At 36.2% G+C, this 19,076-nt stretch overlaps 1 protein-coding gene across 1 annotated transcript in view; it reads right to left on the bottom strand.

Annotated features, from left to right (window-relative positions):
* ELP3 (elongator acetyltransferase complex subunit 3) overlaps positions 1–19,076 on the bottom strand; it is a 97,695-nt gene that overhangs the window by 48,992 nt on the left and 29,627 nt on the right. The window contains exons 8-9 of the mRNA XM_044225013.1: positions 8,574–8,735; positions 5,210–5,336 (exon numbers count right to left, since the gene is read on the bottom strand). Of these exons, the coding sequence (XP_044080948.1) occupies positions 5,210–5,336; positions 8,574–8,735 (289 nt within the window). The remainder of the gene's footprint in view (positions 1–5,209; positions 5,337–8,573; positions 8,736–19,076) is intronic.

Genomic DNA, 19,076 nt, shown 5'->3' with positions numbered 1-19,076 from the left:
GAGATCTATTACATCCATTATACAAGAACAGGATAGTAGGGAAAAAAAAATCACACAACCAGAAGGTAAGAAAGAACTCCTGAAAATCAAAGCTATAACAAAAATAAAAACATTTAACTGAAAAGTTGAAAGATAAATATAAGAATAGAAGAAAGCAGAAAAAAAAGGAAACAATAGGTAAAAATAGGAAAAAATAGGTAAAAAATATTTGATGCATATGGGAGATCCAACATTTGCCTAAGAGGAGTTTAAAAAAGAGAACATAGAAAATGAAAAGGGAAAATTAACCAGTGGTACAAGGAAATTTCCCAGATGACAGATTCCTCAAAAATCTAGCACAATTGTTAAAAAAAACTCTTGCCAAGATACAGCACTGTGAAATTTCACAATACATGGGATAAAGACAATTTCTTAAACAGAGTTAACAAAACAAAACACCCAGGTTACATAGATCACAGGATTAAAGAATAAGGAATACAGGATTAGGAATAAAAACACATTATGCTCCTTAACAACAATGCTAAAAGCTACAAGGCAATGGTGCAGTGCCTTAAAAATAAAGTCTTTACACAAGTCTGTAAGTGCGAAGGTTGCATAGAGCCATTTTTTGAGTACACCAAAGGCTTACTTTCTATGAGGAACCTTTCCTAAGGAACCTGGTAGAAAATGTGTTTTAGTAAAGTCAAGGAATAAACAAATAAAAAGGGTCAACTTGGAATCCAGAAAACAAAGAATCCAATCCAGGAGATTAGTGAAGAGAAGACCTCCAAGAGGACAGTTATTAACCAGGCACAGAGAACTGCCAGTTTGGAGTTGGAAGATAAGACATCCACAAGACTCACCACTGACTTGACTGGTTACTTAATCTCATCAGGCCCGCTTCCTCAACTAGAGAGACTGTATCAGGTGGTCTTTCCTGACAGAATGCTACAGTGACTTGTATCCTATGCCACTATCTTCAGTAACAAGCCTTTATATTAAAAACCAAGTAACAACAAATACTACTAGCCATCCCTGCCACACAGTAATTCAATCAGATTGGCTCAGTGGGGAAAAAAAAAGAACTTGTGTCAGATGTTAATGGACTTTGAAAGACTTCCGCTAACTGATAGATTCGGAAGAGAAACATATTCTTCAAGCATTTTCAGCAATCTTAGATTGGATATTCAAGAGCAGTCTAATTATTAAAAGAATAAAACACCAGAACAGATAAAGGTTACTTTGAGTAATAAATAAGTTCTATCTGAGGATGGGTGGAAAGGGCAAAGTTAATGCTTTTAGGATAAATTCCTGAATTTCCACCACAACAAGGACTTCTAGGTTTAAAAAAAAAAAAAAAAAAGAAAACGTCATTTCTGAGTTCCTGGAAAATAGAAGCAAATGCTATTTATCATGCACAGCTACAAGCTCTGCACCTACCACTAGGTAAGAGTGTGAATGTGTCATGAACATATGCGTAAACAGATACTAAGAGTAGTGACCCAGAGCTGACTTAAACAACAAAGCATGAGATCTAAGCCAATTTATAACTAGCACACTGTAGGCACACAACCCAAGATACAGCTGTGATACCTCAGCAGGCGAGGTAGTAGATTTATGGATCTATGCCAGGCAAGGCTATCACGTCCTCTATAAAGGTAACATTTGCTACACTTCTGTAATTATACAAGCAGTCTCCCGATTTTAGCAACCCTTCTGGCGGAACAAAACACATTAATTAAGGAAAAAATACCTGTGGGTTGCTAATGGTGGAACAATAAAATAAAGTAGGGAAAAAGTTTTTGAAGTATAAAACAGGGGTGCCTGGGTGGCTCTGTCAGGTCAGAATCTGCCTTTGGCGCAGGTCATGATCTCAGTGTCCTGGGACTGGGCCGTGCATGGGGTTCCCTGCTCAGTGGGGAGTCTGCTCCCTCTTCCTCTGCTAGTCCTACTAATTCAGGAAAGCTTGTGAATTCCAAATGGGCCCAACAAGATTTCCTAAAACAAAAATTAGTTTAAGAAGTTTCTGTGCAAACTTTTACCGGAGTGTATCTTAGATAGAAAAAAGTACACAAACTCTAAGTGTGTATCTTGAAAGATTTTTATATATCTCATAACCAGCACCCGGACACTCAAATTAAGAAAAAGAATATCAAAATCTTAGAAGCCCACCTCATGCGTGTTTCCAGTTACAATTCCACCCAAAGTTTTTGGACTTCGTATTAACAGAATTGTGTATTAGGTAGTCTTTTGGATCTGGTTTCCTTTGCTCAATTTTATGTTGAAAAAAATCAGCCATGTTGTTTCATGAGGTTGTAATTAATTTATTACTTTTCATAGTATTTCACTGTATGACTACATCACAATTTATTTATGCATTCTATTGTTAATGGACACTTGTTGCCGCTCTGATATTACCAACAATAACTTGTGACTGTGACTTTTGGTAAATATGTGTAGGTATTTCTGTTGAGTATACATCTAGGAGTACAATTGCTGGGTCTTGGGGTATGCATATATATTCACCCTTAGTAGATAATGTCCAACATGATGTACTAGCAGGAAATGAATTCCAGTTGCTCAATCCTCTTATCAACACTTGGTTTTGTCTTTTTTCATTTTAGCTATTCTTAGCTTTTCTGGTGAGTATATAGTAGGAATGCATCATAGTTTTAAATTTCATTTATTTAAAGATTAATGACTTCGAGAACTTTTAAGTACGTTTATTGGCTGTTTGAATATCCTATTTGTGAAGTGTTTGTTCAAGTATTTTTGCCCATTCTCCTACTGGGCTGTCTGCTTTTTTCTTACTGATTTGTAGAAATTCTTTATTTTAGGGCAATTTAATTTTGCTCAAGAGAGAAATGTTAGCTCTATTTTGTCACTCATTTATTTGTTGGGATGCAGTCAGAAGAGTCACACAGTCCATTCATATTCCCTTTTGAGTTTTTCTAAAAAGATTACAGACAAGATCTGTTAACGTGAAGAATTGTCTTTGCAATATTATCACTGAACTATTCTTTATTCTGAGGATACTAAGGAAAATGAATAGTAAGACTCAGCTATTTGGTATTATTTGAAACGTGCCGTATTTTCTTCTAAGGATACCTAAAGTAATGAATTCTGATTGTATCTCTGGTCCACCTAGGAGCTGTGCTAAAGAAAAGTGTTTCAGGGGACTTTAAGGCTTAGAATCTAGGTACCTGGCTATTAACTACTGAGGAGAGACCATTAGACTCAGAATCTACACAGCTAACACAGGGGAATTAGTAATAGGTACATTTATGAATTAGTACTATATTATAAACAGGCCTTCAGTTGTAATTCACTGGCCTAAAAATTGTAAAGATAAACTTTTGGCAAGGAAAGAATGAATTATTAACTATGTTCCAAATGAGGCCAGGTGAATTCCATTTTTCTAAATAGAAAAATTAAGTATTTCTGTGAATGAAATAATTTTATAAATACTTTTACTCTCTTCTCTAAAAGAATATCCCAAAGGCACTTTCTCTAGCTAAGCATTTGAAGGAGAAAAAAAAAAAAAGAGTTCTGATCAATCTCATTTCCCAAGACAACAGGAACACAGATCAAGCAAACATGTGAAAGAGTAACAAAAAACACTCCCCAAATGGGGTGCCTGGGTGGCTCAGTGGGTTAGAGCCTCTGCCTTCAGCTCAGGTCATGATCCCAGGGTTCTGGGATGGAAGCCCCGCAGTTGTCTCTCTGTTCAGCAGGGAGCCTGCTTCCCTCTCTCTCTCTGCCTGCCTCTCTGCCTACTTGTGATCTCTGTCTGTCAAATAAATAAATAAAATCTTAAAAAAAAAAAAAAAACCAAACAAAAAAACAAATAACAAAACCCAAAACCAACCAACCCAGAGTAGGTATTCAAATTTAAAGAACAGGAAACCTAGAAAAAAACCAAGTATTTTCTTTCACTATTTAATGAAATCCTGGAAGAGAAAAGCAGCTCTAAGTTCAGAAACATCTGAAGAAACCATAAAGGATGGATCTAACAACAGATACAAAAATGAAAAGCCCAAGATAGAGTGGGCAAAAATATTTGTAACAACTATTAAAAAAAAAAAAATCAATGAGGGACGCCTATGTGCCTCAGTTGGTTAAACATCTGCCCTTGGCTTAGGCCGTGATTTTAGAGTTCTGGGGTCAAGCCCCACAACAGCCTCCAGGCTCAGCAGAGAATCTGCTGCTGCTTCTCCCCTGCCCCTCCCCCTGCTCATGCGTTTGCTTGCTCTCTCTGATGAATAAAATCTTTAAAAAACAAAAAACCCAAATGAATCCAGAATGTCCTTACCTAGAAAGTTCATCTAAATTAACATAAAAAATGTTTATATCCAACAGAGTAATTGGTCAGAGAACAAAAACATAGAATTCCAAAAAGATGAAAGAATTATTATTACATGCAAAACTGAAAAATATATTACCATAATTACAAAATACAAATTGAAATGGCACTTTAATCCACCAAATCAGCAAAGAGAGAAACACTGTATCTGTGTGTGCAAATGCATAAATAGGAGGGAATTATTTGGGGAAAAAGATAACGCTGCTAAAATGACTGTAAATTGTTATAACCTCTGAAAAGCAACTAAGTAATATGGTGGGATTCTTGAAGTGTTTATACCTTTACCTGATAATTCTACCCCACGGAATTTATCCTAAAGAAATAATCCTAAGAACTATAAAAAGTTATAGGCATAAAACTGTTCACCTGCAGTGCCATTTACAATATTAAAAACTGGCAATACCTTCAATTTAAAAAAAATTTGGAAGGAATTAAGCAAAGTATGGAATATTTATTCCATGGAAATTAAGTACACATTTAAATACGTTAACATTTTAACAGAGACCGGCTACATAACAGATAAATGCTTGCATAACATTAAGTGAAAAAGCCATTAAAATTACTTATCATATATGTAAGCATGTGTGTCTCTCTGTGTGTATATGTATAAACCACCTCAACCCTCCAAATAGCCTAAGCATAAAAAAAATTCCTAGAAGGAAACATATTAAAATGTTAGGGTTTTATTTGGTGTTGGGGCTGTGAATGACTTTTCTTTCACTATAGTGTTTCTACTATTCTATAATGAGGACATATTGCTTAAATAATGAGGGGGAAATTAGCAGTAAATAATCAAAAAGAACAGAGAGGGTAGATAGAGCAACATGCAGAGGCACTTGAAATTAGCCTTTTTAAGGCAACACTTACTATAAACTGTTCGATGTCTCTCTCTAGTCCCACATTTGGCAGATCAGGCATCATATGAGCCACAACTTTGAAACCAGAATCCTTGGCCAGGTGAAATGACTCACACACTGCCTTCACAGTGTGGCCCCTGAGGAAAGAAAATTCACTCCTGTTATACAAATAAATGGGCAAGAAGGTTAACACAAGGAACAGAGGGAAAACAATCTTGGGAGACATGTAATGGTAGTTTTATAATGAAGAATAATATGGCTGGGGAATAAGAATCTCAGAAAATCATTTTTATATTTCTGGCTGTGAAAAGGCCTGGAAATAAATCAGTTCACTTCTGAGATATTTCTCAGAAATTCCCCAGGTACCTTAATTCAAGGCTGTGACAGTAAATGAATGGGTTAACCAGAGTTAATGCACACAAAAATTATTTGGACTATAAAAAAAATTATTTGGTTTAGCATCATTAGCTGAAGTAAGCTTACAAACATAAATATTTAAGTTAAAAACAAAAATAATGAGCTCAAAACCATGCAGAAGCAGCCTCTTATTATGCTCTTTCCTTTAAAATTTTTCTGAAATTATTTGGAGAGAGAGGGAGATGAAGAATGTCACCTACATACAAAATAGATTTCATTCTGGTAGTCTCCAATGTCTTTTAAAAAGTGAGAAGAGTGAATGATTTACTGACAAGGCAGAATCATCTGGGGCCAGCTGGGTAAATCACTTTAACATTCTAGCACCACATCTAATAGGAAGCAAGCCCTAATAACAGTTTGGGGCTACTATAAACCAAAGCCCTATGCCAATCCTTTCACCTCCAGGACATTCCCATTCACCACCACCACCACCACAAATAAACAAATGAATAAACAACAAAAAAAAAACCACACACAAAAAATTGCTAGAAACATGGACTTCATCCCACTCTGGGTATTACCACGCATTTCCATTAATCCATTTCCAATCTCTTTTTGCTAACCACTTCCCGATTTATATGACTAGGTGAGGCCTCTCTCCTGATACTCTATCCAAATATCCAGTACTCGAAAGCTCTACTGTACAATACCACGGTCCCTAGGCACATGTAGTTACTCAGTTTATACTTCAATTAATTAAAATGAACAATTCAGTTCCTCAGTTGCACTATCATATTGGACAATGCAGATGTAGAATACTTCAATCACTGTACAATGTTCTGGACAGCTCTGCTCTAAAGCAAACCCTCAACTTGTTCTACAAGTATCTAGAATTGAGTACATCCAACAACGAAACTCACCTTCCCTCCACGACTCCTCTACTTCCCATTCTCTCCTACCCCCATGTCCATCTAGTCACCAAACACTGTCATTTGCTTCTTTTTAAGACATCATTTCTTGTTTAAATGAGTACAACAGCCTCTTAACTGATCTTCCTTCTCCACCTGCAAACTGATCCTTCCAAAGGGATCTAAAATGCAGATATGCTCCTATCACAACTTAGCTTACAGCCTGTCCTCAGACTAAAGCCGAAACTCCCTGGGCTGACTTCTAAGGTTCCTCATTATTTGGCCACCACGGCTAACCTCTTCGGCCTCCCCTCTTACCACTATCCTACCTCATGCGCTACACTCTTAACCAAGCTAACCTGCTCCAAATCCCCTAAATTTGCCAAGTGCTCTCCTCGTTAGGCATTTGCTTGTATGTTTCTTTCTGCCTGAAATAATCTTCCTCTTCCCCATCTGAGTCATACTCTTCCTGTAAGTCTCAGGTCTGATGCCATTCTTTTCAGAAAGCTTCCCTGACCTTCAAGAGACTCTTCCCATCTCCACAGGTACAACACGTGATCACTGCAGCAGGCCAAGCAGTGTTTCCGGTTTAAGACTCCCCCTACAAGGGTACATTTTATTCATGTTAATCTTTCTTAAGCCTGATATCTGTGTAATTCTTCCCTGTGATCAAAACTATCCATCAGACCTCTAGTACCTAAAGGAAAGATTCCTCTCTCCTTAGCCTGGCATTCTTCTGGTGGTTTCTAAGATGCTGCTGACTGGAAGAGATTATGCTGAGTGAAATAAGTCAAGCATAGAGAGTCAATTATCATATGGTTTCACTTATTTGTGGAGCATAACAAATAGCATGGAGGACAAGGGGCGTTAGAGAGGAGTAGGGAATTTGGGTAAATTGGAAGGGGAGGTGAACCATGAGAGACTATGGACTCTGAAAAACAGTCTGAGGGGTTTGAAGTGGCGGGGGGGTGGGAGGTTGGGGTACCAGGTGGTGGGTATTATAGAGGGCACGGCTTGCATGGAGCACTGGGTGTGGTGAAAAAATAATGAATACTGTTGGGCGCCTGGGTGGCTCAGTGGGTTAAGCCGCTGCCTTCGGCTCAGGTCATGATCTCAGGGTCCTGGGATCGAGTGCCGCATCGGGCTCTCTGCTCAGCAGGGAGCCTGCTTCCTCCTCTCTCTCTGCCTGCCTCTCTGCCTACTTGTGATCTCTCTCTGTCAAATAAATAAATAAAATCTTTAAAAAAAAATAATGAATACTATTTTTCTGAAAATAAATAAATTGGAAGAAAAAAAAAAAAAAAAGATGCTGACCAGTGTAAGCCTTTTACTTTCTAGTTGCCTTCCTTCTCCTACCACAACCCCCAATCACGTCTGCCTCTCCTGGTAAAGTAGCCTTTAAAGTCCAACTGATCATATACCAACTCCCTGAAACCTGACTTTACATCCTCAATCAATGATCTCTGCTGCCTAACAGACTCCTGAAATCTTTTGTTCTTCTCTAATTTACCAATTAATCATAAAGTTCCTTATACAGCTAATCTTTCATGTGTACGTTTCTCTTCAACTCAGTGATCTATTTCTAGAGTTCTTCAAGAGAACTTTATATGGCTCTGTCAACCCCTATTTCTATTCTTTCTTAACTTCCTAAATTTCTCAAAGTTTACACCCATTGCTCACCAACCCTTCTCTCACTACTCTATTAATTGGCATCCGCTTCACAAAAACCAATCTTTTAAATAGCACCCTGATTTCCTTCTTGTTCAAACCCTTCTCTTTGTTTCCATGCTCCTGGCCTTCTCTTCTGCTTTAGATGACTGACCTTGAAGCCCTGCCTTCCCCTTTCCATATGGAAAAGGCTGTTTATGACAAGAACAGGAAGAGAAAAGAGCACATTTACAAGCTACTGGAAAAGAGCCAGTAAAGACGAGAAAAATGGAAATGGGGTGGAAATTAAGAGCAGAGACAGAAGAATGACTCTGAGAAGAAGGAATACCTATACCTCTTTCTCTGATATTGGTAGGAAGGAGAAGAGGATGAGTATAAATATAGATATAATCAGGGGGAGTTAGAAGGAAGCTTGTGTGAAATCATTTGTCTTCATTTTACCTGTTGGTATCTCTGGCCACATCTTCGTAGACACTCTGTACCCCAATCTCCAGCCTTGTGCAGCCATAGGTCAACATGTCACTTAAATGCCGCTTCATGCAATAATCTGGTCTGGTCTCAATTGTAATTCCAATACACTTTGTGAGGCTTCTTTCAGAATACCTGCAGAGCAAATCTAAAAGTAAGCAACCTTCCACGGCTTTAGGACAATTGCTCCCATTTGAACGACTGTTTTCGCTTCGTCCTGTAAGACAGTGGTTAAGAGCGTGGCCTACTTCAAATCCTGGCTCTGCTACTTCTTAACTATGTGCACAGGAATGTTATTAACCTATCTGTGCTTCGGTTTCATTATGTGCAGAATGAGCCTAATAGAAGCCATACCTCATAGGACTGACATGACTGAACTAGCACACAGTACTGTTACCACCATCATTATCATTCTTATCCTCCTACAGGACGCTAGTAACCATAATCTCCTTGAAACAGTGAATGCAACTGTGGAAACTCTAGTAACCACTTTTCATATAAGTGAAAAGTATCTGCTTTATTTATTTCCCACTCCGTATTTTATGCCATGTTAAATAAAAGAAAAAAAAAAAGACGGGCAAGGGAAGTATGTATAATGATCATAGGAATAATTTAGATAAAATGTCTTCTATATACACACACAAGTCATTCTGCCAAGCCTATTAACCTTAGCAATAATTTACAAAATTAGGCATCATTCTTCTCTTTCACTAACACTAGGTATCAAAGTAGTGAGTAATACTTCAGATTCAAGCTGCTTGAGTTAATGGCTTTACTGCTGGCTGAGAATCCAGGGAAGTAAAAGGGACCTACTGAGGGGGCTGCTAATGTGAGCAGAGGACCTAACATTTCTGGAGGCCACTGCACCAAGTGCTATGCTAGATACTGTGTACATATATGGAATGCTCCATCAGCTCAATGAAGCATGTCTTCTTATCTCCATTTCACAGAAGAAACTGAGGTTCAAAGAGATGAATACCATGTCTAAGGATACAGAGCTCATAATATCCAAGTCAGGATTTGAAATTGGGTCTATCAGACTTCTAAATTCTTATTCTTCATTTCACTTTATAGCACTGCTTAGGCAATTCAGCAAGGAACATCAGATTTCTCTTTTCAACTTCTCTAACATCCTAGAACCCAGTGATTCTTCTTGGTGTACCCTTCTACAACTTTCTCAATTCCCTGGAAGGGTAAGGGAAACCTCTTTTTCTCCCCCACCCCGGCCCCCTATTTAATTTTCTTCCTTTCAAAGAAGTTCAAAGTCCTTTCTTCAAGTATAAAAATAATCAAGTTTTCATAATTTTAAAACTATTCCTTTAGGTTCACTTCTTCATTAACTGTCAATAAAAGCTGACTTAATTTTAATAACAGTTATTAACAAAGTTAATCACTGAACTGGAACACTGATTCTGAAATTTTTCATTCCTGATATTCCAAATCTTTTGCACTGTTTATTACCTATAAGGTTTTATATGGAATTACCAGAGGCAACAGAATTAAAAAGTAAATAAGTGGTCCAAAGTTACTGAAAACTAAATCATAAGAGAGATAAAGTGCTCAGATATTTATCAAATCTTGCCTAAGACAGGATATAAATCATTATGCATCTTTGAAATAAATCAGAAAGTCCCATGCCTCTCAAATAGGTGGGTACTAAGACCTGCACTAACAGAAAGAAGTATATAATGCCATGGTTAAATATAATTTTCCTTAAATATCAATTATTGTGTTTGGGGAAAACCATACTTAAAAAATTAAAATACTCATATTATGGAGAAAAAAATCACATGAAGATTGATTTAAAAAGAAAGGAAAGCAAGAAACTCTAAATTAGTGTATTTAAGAAAGTAAAGAAGAACATAAAAGAATTAGGCATTCTAAAATTGTACCATATATCTCCCTATTTATTAACTGACTGTTTCAAAACTTCCAGTTTTTCTTAAAAGAAAGCTCAGCAGCACAACAGTACCTTGGATCACTGGGAAAAAACTAGAGGATGGGCAACTGTGCAAGTGGGAATCTGTCCACAGGAAAGAGAAAATCACCAGCAAATCTTTCTCTTGTCCAGATCACGAAAGGCATGCAGACACAGGAAGCTGCTGCAAGGACTGTAAGAAATCTCTTTCTTAGTAATTGGAATATAGTATAAGGAGAGAGATAAGCCTTATTCTCAAACAATAATTTAACTCCATTTCAAAAATGTCTTTCCTCTTAAGGGAAATGCCATTACCTTTTGCAGGGTAAGAAATGGAAAAATTAAAAAGTAAGTTTTAAAAAGCTAACATTTTGTATTTACAAAGAGCTTTTACCACTACCTTCTTTTCAGAATTTTATTTTCATTTGGAAAGCAATTTAGCAGAAACTCTTAATCTGAATGACAAATTAATGGGGCATTTTCCTAAAAGACAGAGTTTAAGGTCATCCTTCCTATAGGATAACTGTATTTTTATTGGGATTTTTGTTAATGCTACATTTAGTCCTACAGTCACTGAACCTACCTCTTCATTGAACAGCAGTGTGAAGATATTAATGATTGGTCTTTAATATGCAAATATTTGCATGAAGGCTTTCAACTAGTCCAAGCAACTTCGGGGCAATTTTTAGGGCCTGCCATAACTCTCATATCATTTTAGGTAGCCATCCAATAGGATGCCTCTCTGTTAGTACCCAGTTCAACTCCCATATCTTCTGGGGACCACAAAATTCTTAAGTTCTTGGGCACCCAGGAAATGCACTACACATTTTCCAACCCTGATCATAAACTTCTAAAGGCCAAGTTAGGACTTATACCCAGGTCTTCTAATTCCGACTCCAATGCTCTTTTCATGCCATTACAGGGTCATCTCAAGTAAGTCTGGACCCTACTGTGCAGGGCTATACTGAATCCTACACGTTTCTGTATGCAACAGTAGTGGCACCAACTACAAAAGATGCTAGCTAATATGCTCTGTAAAGCCAAATATAATTGAAGCCAATAACTTATGCTGACTTTTTTTTTTTTAAGAAGGTTGGGCGGGTGGAAGTGGGGTGGGACACTACCTTCAGAGTTTGAAAGTACACAAAACTATATGTAACCTGGTCTTCAAAACATAGCTCAAATATATTTCTCCTCCCACAACATCTTCCCAGAACCTCTCATCACTTTGCGCTACCATTCCCAGAGCCACCTTGCCCATAATATGAATACGGTTTGCCTTGTTATTGGTGGATGTTTGTCTGTGCATCTAGACAGGAGGCACCTTGAAGGCAGTAGGTTCGAATATGTTTGGCGGTAACTGCTTAAAGTCTTCAGCATCAAAAACTCTACTTCAGTATAAAAAAATACAAATACAAAGAATGAATAAATAAGCAAGCATAACTAAAGACAGGTCTTTCTTTACCTTCCCACAGCAGCCTCTAGGTAATTCTGCTGGTTATCTTTCCTCTTGCAAAGAATCAACCCTAGAGGATGCCTCAAACTAGACCAGGGATTCTATAGAAAGGAATAATACACTAGTTCTTGTCCCAGAGATGCTTAACAATCTAGCTCTAAGAAAAAGACACAGATGAAATCAAGAACCACTTAAGAACAAAGACCTAAAAGGGGCAGAAATATGAACACATGTTATTTCCTGGTTCTATTTATAGAAGGAAAAAAGTAAACTATAAAAGTGGTATCCATTATTACTAACTCCTTGCCTGAAGGGCCCCAACAAAGGGGACACTGAAGGAAGACAGCAAACCAATGTTAAAGTCTATTATCTTCTGGAAACTGTTTATATGATTGACTCCAGGAAGATTATAGCATCAAAGAACACTTTTCATTGCTATCAGTTTGTTGCGGTCCTCTTTTAAAACCTCTGTCAATGGTGCCTGGGTGGCTCAGTCATTAAGTGTCCACCTTCAGCTCAGGTCATAATCCCAGGGTCCTGGGATCAAGTCTCGTATCAGGCTCTCTGCTCAGCAGGAAGCCTCTTTCTCCCTCTCTCACTTCCCCTACTTATATTCCTTCTCTTGCTGTATCTCTCTCTGAGAAATAAATAAAATCTTAAAAACAAAAACAACTTTTAAAACCTCTGTCATTAATAAAGTCAATGTGTCTTAGTCTACTCCTGTGTGAAATCTTACTAGAGCTCAAGGCCCAAATTCCTGAAAATCCTACAGAACCTCAACCTGCTCAAACCAAATGGCAAAGTAAATAAAAATGGTACACAGAAGAAATGTTAATTTTGATTAGTCATAATGTGAAACTCTCTTCCATATCTACAACCCCAAAATTGGCTAATTAGAATTTACAAAATTCTTGGAAAGCCAAAAATTTGCTCGAATCACCAAATAACATCTGGGGTTAATGATGCAATTTCTCTCGAGTAGCACCACAGACCAAATACTTTTTTTGCTATTGTCATATCTGGAAAATATATCTCAATAAAATTTTATGCTCTGTACAATGCTGTGCTGGTGATATTCTAGACTTAAAAATGACTGAGTTTGGTGTCTGATGATTTAAAAGTAACAATTTAAAAAATAAATAAATAAAAAAAATAAAAAAATAAAAAATAAAAGTAACAATTTCCCCCCCCTTTTGAGACAGTGGTCAAGTTTGCTTCCTGGACATTGGTTGTTATGTCAATGAGGTCTATAAAACAAAGTTCTGCCCAACACAAACCAAGGAAACAGAAACAAAGAGAATTCTGATTTTTAAATGAGCACAACCAATGAAAAACTAACCTGGTGACCTTGTAAGTTTAGAGACTAATAAGGGATCTTTGCTCCCTATCATGCTAGTTGACAAGGTGTAAGACAGTAAGATATATATAGACAAAACAACCCATAACATTTTGGTTTTTGATTCTTTCAACAGCTGACAAGAATGCTATCAGGCAGCTGAAGAACCAATAGCAATGCATTATTAATAGAAAAGAAAAAAAAGAGTTATTACATATTCTTTTAACACTGCATTCATATTCTACTTTAAGGACTACATATAAGGACTATAAATGCATTATAGAAAAGTCATTGTCAGAAAGTGACTGCCAGATTAAAAGTAACTTCCAAATACATCTTTTAGATAAACATTCTCATTCCAACAGAAATCTTCAAACTACAGAATGTCGGAGAAAGTAGTAATTTCAGAGATAATCTAGTCCCACCTCATTTTTATAGATGAGTAAACATAAGCACAGAACACATAACTGGCTTAAATCAGGTAATAATGTAAGGTGATCACAGAATTAAGTGTGGAAACTAAGTCTTCTGCTTCTTCATGCACAGTTCTTTCCACTGGGTTCATTTAATAACACTTAGTACTCTCTATCTGTAAAACATTATGCTAGATATAAGGGACTTTTTCTCTTAAGAAGGTTAATTTCCTATTTAGGAAGGGGTGCCTAGGTGGCTCACAGTTAAGTATCCAAATCCCAATTTCAGCTCAGGTCATGATCTCAGGGTCGTGAGACTGAGCCCCACATGAGGCTCCTCATCCACTGTGGAGTCTGCTTCAGATTCTCTCTCTCCTCTTCCTCAGCCCCTCCCATGCTCGCGCTCTCTCTCCCTCTCTCTCTCTCTCTCTCTTAAATAAATAAATAAATAAACATCTTTTAAAAAAATCTCCCCAAAAAACAAAAACAGAAACCTTACAGAATAGCCTCTCTCTGACCAAAATGGCATTAAATTAGAAACTGACAACAATGAGATATCAAAAAAAACTCTATGTTTTTGGAAATCTGGAAATCAAACAACCCATTTCTATATAATCCATGGGTCCAAATATAAAGGATTTAAAAAATACTTTAAGAGAATAATAATTATAATACCACATATCAAAGTTAATGGGATTCTGCCAAATCAATGCTTAGAGGAAAACTTAAAGGTTTAAATACTTACATCAGAAAAGAAAAAAGGTCTATAATAATGGCCAAGCCTCTATACCTTACTAAGTCACAGAAAAAGAACCATGAAGCATGCCAAAGAAAGGAGAAGACAACAACAAAAAAGTAAAACAAAAATCAATGAAGTAGAGGACATAAAGTCATGTCAGTTCTTTGAAAGGAACAACAAAATTGATAAACCCCTAACTAGACTAATCAAGAAAAAAAAAAAAAGAGAGAACATAGATTATCAGTATCAGGATTGAAAGCGGGGTGATCACTAACATCCTATAGATATTAAAAGCATAAGAAATATTATGAACTTAATGCCAAAAAAGTTCAACAACCTGGATGAAGTAGACAAATTCCCTGAAAAATATAACTTACCAAAATGGATACAGATAAAACAGAAAATCTGAATATCCTTAGTTAGGAACTGACTTAATCATCTAAAACCCTTCCATAAGGAATACTTCAGCCTTGGATCATTCTACTGGTGAGTTTTAATAAACACTTACAGAAGAAAAAACACTGATTTTACATGAACTTTCAGAAAACAGAGGAGGACACACTTCCTAACATGTTTAATGGGGCCAGCATAATAACACTAATACCGAAACCTAACAAAAAAATTACAAAAAAGGAGATTACAAGCCACCCCTGTTCAAGAACATATATACAAATCCTTTCCAAAGTATTAACAAGATGATATATAAAAAGGATAACACATTATGATCAAATAGGGTTTATCCTACGAATGTAAGGTAGGTTTAAAATAAAAAAAAAAAAGTAATCTACCTGATAAAAATAAAGTAGGAAAAAAAAGTGATCATCTGAACAGATATAGAGAAGTCATTAGACAAATGAATTAATGATAAAACCTCTCAGCAAACTTCTTCAATCTAATAAAAGTGCCTACAAAAAACCCCTCAAGATAGGATAAGAAAACAAAGTCCACTTTAACCACTTATATTAACACTGTCTTAATGTCCTAGCCATTACAACAAAGCAAGATAAAGGATGCAAATCCAAAAAGAAAAATTAAAGCCTACTGTATTTGCAAATTAAGTGATTGCTTATGAAGAAAATCTTAGCAAATTTACAAAAACAGCTTTTAGAACTAAGAAGTGAATTTATTAAGGTAATATGATACTAGGTTAATATACAAAAACCAATGATATATCTATATACTATCTGTAAAAAATCTGAAAATGAAATTTTTAAGAAGTTCAATTTCTTTTTTTTTTTTAATTTTTAATTTTTTATAAACATATAATATATTTTTATCCCCAGGGGTAAGAAGTTCAATTTCTGTAGCATGAACAGACACAAAAATATTCTGGAGTAAATTTAACAAAAGGCTAATAAGATCTCTACACTGGAGACTTCTACAAGGAATTAAAGAAGATCTAAGTAAATGAGGAGATAGACTATGTTCATTGATCAGAAGACTCAATATCATTGTCAATTTTCTCCAAATTTTTTACAGTTTTAACACAATCCCAATCCCAACACACTTTTTAGTAGAAATTGATAAGCTGATTCTAAACTTTAAATAAAAATGCAAAGGAACTAGAATATGCAAGACAATCTTGAAAAACAATGGCAAAGATGACTCAAACTACTTGTCTTCAAGATATACTATGAAGCTACCATGATCAGACAGTATGTTACTGGCATAAGAACTAAAAAATGGATCAATGGGACAGAATAGAGCCCAGTTCCACATTTATAGTCCATCAATTTTTGACAAAGCCACCAATATAATCTAAATGGGAGAGTTTTTAGGGGAAAAATGGGGAAGTTTTTAAAAAAGTATTGTTGAAACATAAAAATGGGGACATTTTTAAAGAAGTAATGTTGAAACAATTAGATGTCTATCTATAAGGGAAAAAAGAAACTTTGACTTACTTCACATTACATATAAAAATTAATTCAAGATGGATCACAAGTCTGAACTGGCAAGCTAAATATAAAAACCTAAAATGAGAACTAGAAGAAAACACAGAAGAGTATCTTCTTGTCTTGGGAGTAAGCCCAGGTTTAATAGAGACAATACAAAAGCAGTAACTATTAAAGCAAAAAACTGCTAAATTAGACTTCATCAAAATAAAAACTTCAGCTTAAAGTTAATTTTAATATAATGAATACTCAAGCCACAGACTGGGTTTTCGTATTTGTAAAATACAGATCTAGCAAAGGACTGGTATCCAGGATTTATAACAGTCCAATAAAAAATAGGCAAAAGATTTTAGCAGACACTTCACGAAGGAAGTATACACAGAAAGCATAAGCACATGATAAAGTGCTCATCGTCATTAGTCATCAGGAAAATGCAAATTAAAGCCACAATGAGAAACCATTACACACCTACTAAAATGGCTAAAATTAAAAAGACCATATGTTAGTGAGGATGTGGAAGAACCAAATACTCATACATCACCGGTCAGAGTACAAATGGTACAACTACTTTGGAAAAATGTCTGGCAGTTTCTTAAAAAATTAAACACAGATGTAGCAATTCTACTTCTGGCTTACCCAACAGAAATAAATGCAGTATTCACACTAAGACTTGTATGAGTACGTTCATTGAAGTTTTATCATAATAACTGCAAACTGGAAATAGCCCAGGTGTCCACTGATAGAATGGATAAGCTGTGATCATGCATACAATGGAATACTGCTCGGTGCAACCACTGAAATACCCAACAACACTGATGAATCTCCAAATATTAAGCTCAATGAAAGAAACCTTATACAAAACAGTATATGGCTGTATGGAAGGGGGAAAAAGGGAATAATGGTTGCCTTTGGGAGATACAGTTGAGAAATTTACTGGGAAGGGGCATGAGGAAGCTTTCTGGGATGACGGTTATGTTCTATATCATGACGGCGTTTTGATGCACAGGTATATACGTTTATTAGAACTCATCAAATGACACACTTAGGATCTTTGCATTTCATTGTATGTAAATGTACTTCAAAAGAAAACACAGTGGACTATATATGGAAAGAAGGGTACTGAAGCCTGCAACGTTTTGAAATACATAAAAAAAAAAAAGAGGGATCCATGGATGGGTAGAAAAAGGGATAGTTGGATAAGTATGTGATAAAGGAAGTACTGCAGAATCCAGGTGAAAAGCATGTAGTGCTCACTGAAAAATTATTTATGTTGGAAGAAATATAGCAGCTAATATGACTGAGATCGTATTTTAGGTTGGACTTCCAAAGTTAAGGATCCTGGTCACCATCCATGAAAATCTGGTTGATCAAGGGAGGAAGCAAAAGAGGTCAGTATATAAAGTGAGGGGTGAGGAATATATTAAAGCCAAAGACCAGAAATGCAAGAAGTCTGAAGTGTGCCAGAAATAATGCCCAGGGCAGCAAGGAAGAAAATAATCACTTTCAAGCCCTCTGAGGTTGCTTTTGCTTTCTTCCTAACTTCTGCAAATCTATGAAACTGTCTTCTAGGCCTGGTACCCAGCATTATCTAGCACACCAGCTTTTCCAAGACACATAAGGACACAGCTGTAGGATTTAAAGTCATTGATGAGGGGCAAAAAGAGGAAGAAACGGAAATGAATTAAAAATTCCACTGGGAGAAGGTATGACTCACCCACTTCTTGATGGGTAACCACCCTTTGAAATTGCATCTTTTAAAAACAGCCAAAAAGCATTAAAGATTGAATGTAAAACTGCTACTGGGCAGGACTGATTAAAAAGGAATAAAACTATTTTAAAAGGTTATTCTGAGTTATTTGGCAATATTTGCATTCCAGTGAATGGGTGACTCAGATCCTACTGCCGGTCCTTTTCATCTCCAAGCTATGATTTTTAGAGGACAACAGTCACCAGAAGTTGTTGCTCTCTGGAGACAACTGGAGTTTTAGTCTAGCTGATAGAAATGAGTGATTATCACTTTGCTTGCTTTAATGCACCTTGACAGAAACCACACCTGCTTTGTCCTTGAACTCTCAGTTTTCCAATTTTTCTATTTGCAAGGATAGAACATACTTTTTGCTACTAACTTGCTGTAAATAGAAACCAGGTTCACTCTGGGGGGGCTTTTCCTTACCTTAACTTTTGATCTTTTAAGTAAAAAACAAAATTTTGATCAGGCTTAAACATGGCTTAAACTTTGATCAGGTTAGACACTGAATAACAAAGGAGGGTAACATGAGGTAACTGCAATTTGAATGAAGACTTTTAACCTTAAACATTATTATGGACTCATCTGTCAATATGTAATTTTTAACTTAATTTGAAATTAAGCTTTTAAATTAAAACCTCTGCTGTGCTAACTAAAATCAGTATTGCATACTTGAACTCAGCAATAATAAACTAATAGCAACGAACATTAAAATAAACATGAAGCTCATTACTTAACGTCTGGGAAAGGTCAGCCACACTGGGTAACCCAGACAGTCTTCACAAATACCCTTAGTGCAAGAGAACATAGAAAACGGAGAGGTAAAGAGCTCATCCAAAAATTTTTGAAGAAAACACATTATGTCCAAAACACATCATCTCTGGGCTGCTCTTTATTTCACAAAATGTTAACATTTGAGAAGGGTCTTCGAGGTCTCTAGTTCTATAGCACAATCCAGACTGCTATTTCTTTAAA

Source organism: Neovison vison, chromosome 11 (assembly GCF_020171115.1).
Source record: "Neovison vison isolate M4711 chromosome 11, ASM_NN_V1, whole genome shotgun sequence".
Taxonomy (NCBI): Eukaryota; Metazoa; Chordata; class Mammalia; order Carnivora; family Mustelidae; genus Neogale; species Neogale vison.
The sequence above is the reverse complement of the archived record's forward strand: the minus strand, read 5'-3'. Positions and strand labels throughout refer to the sequence as shown.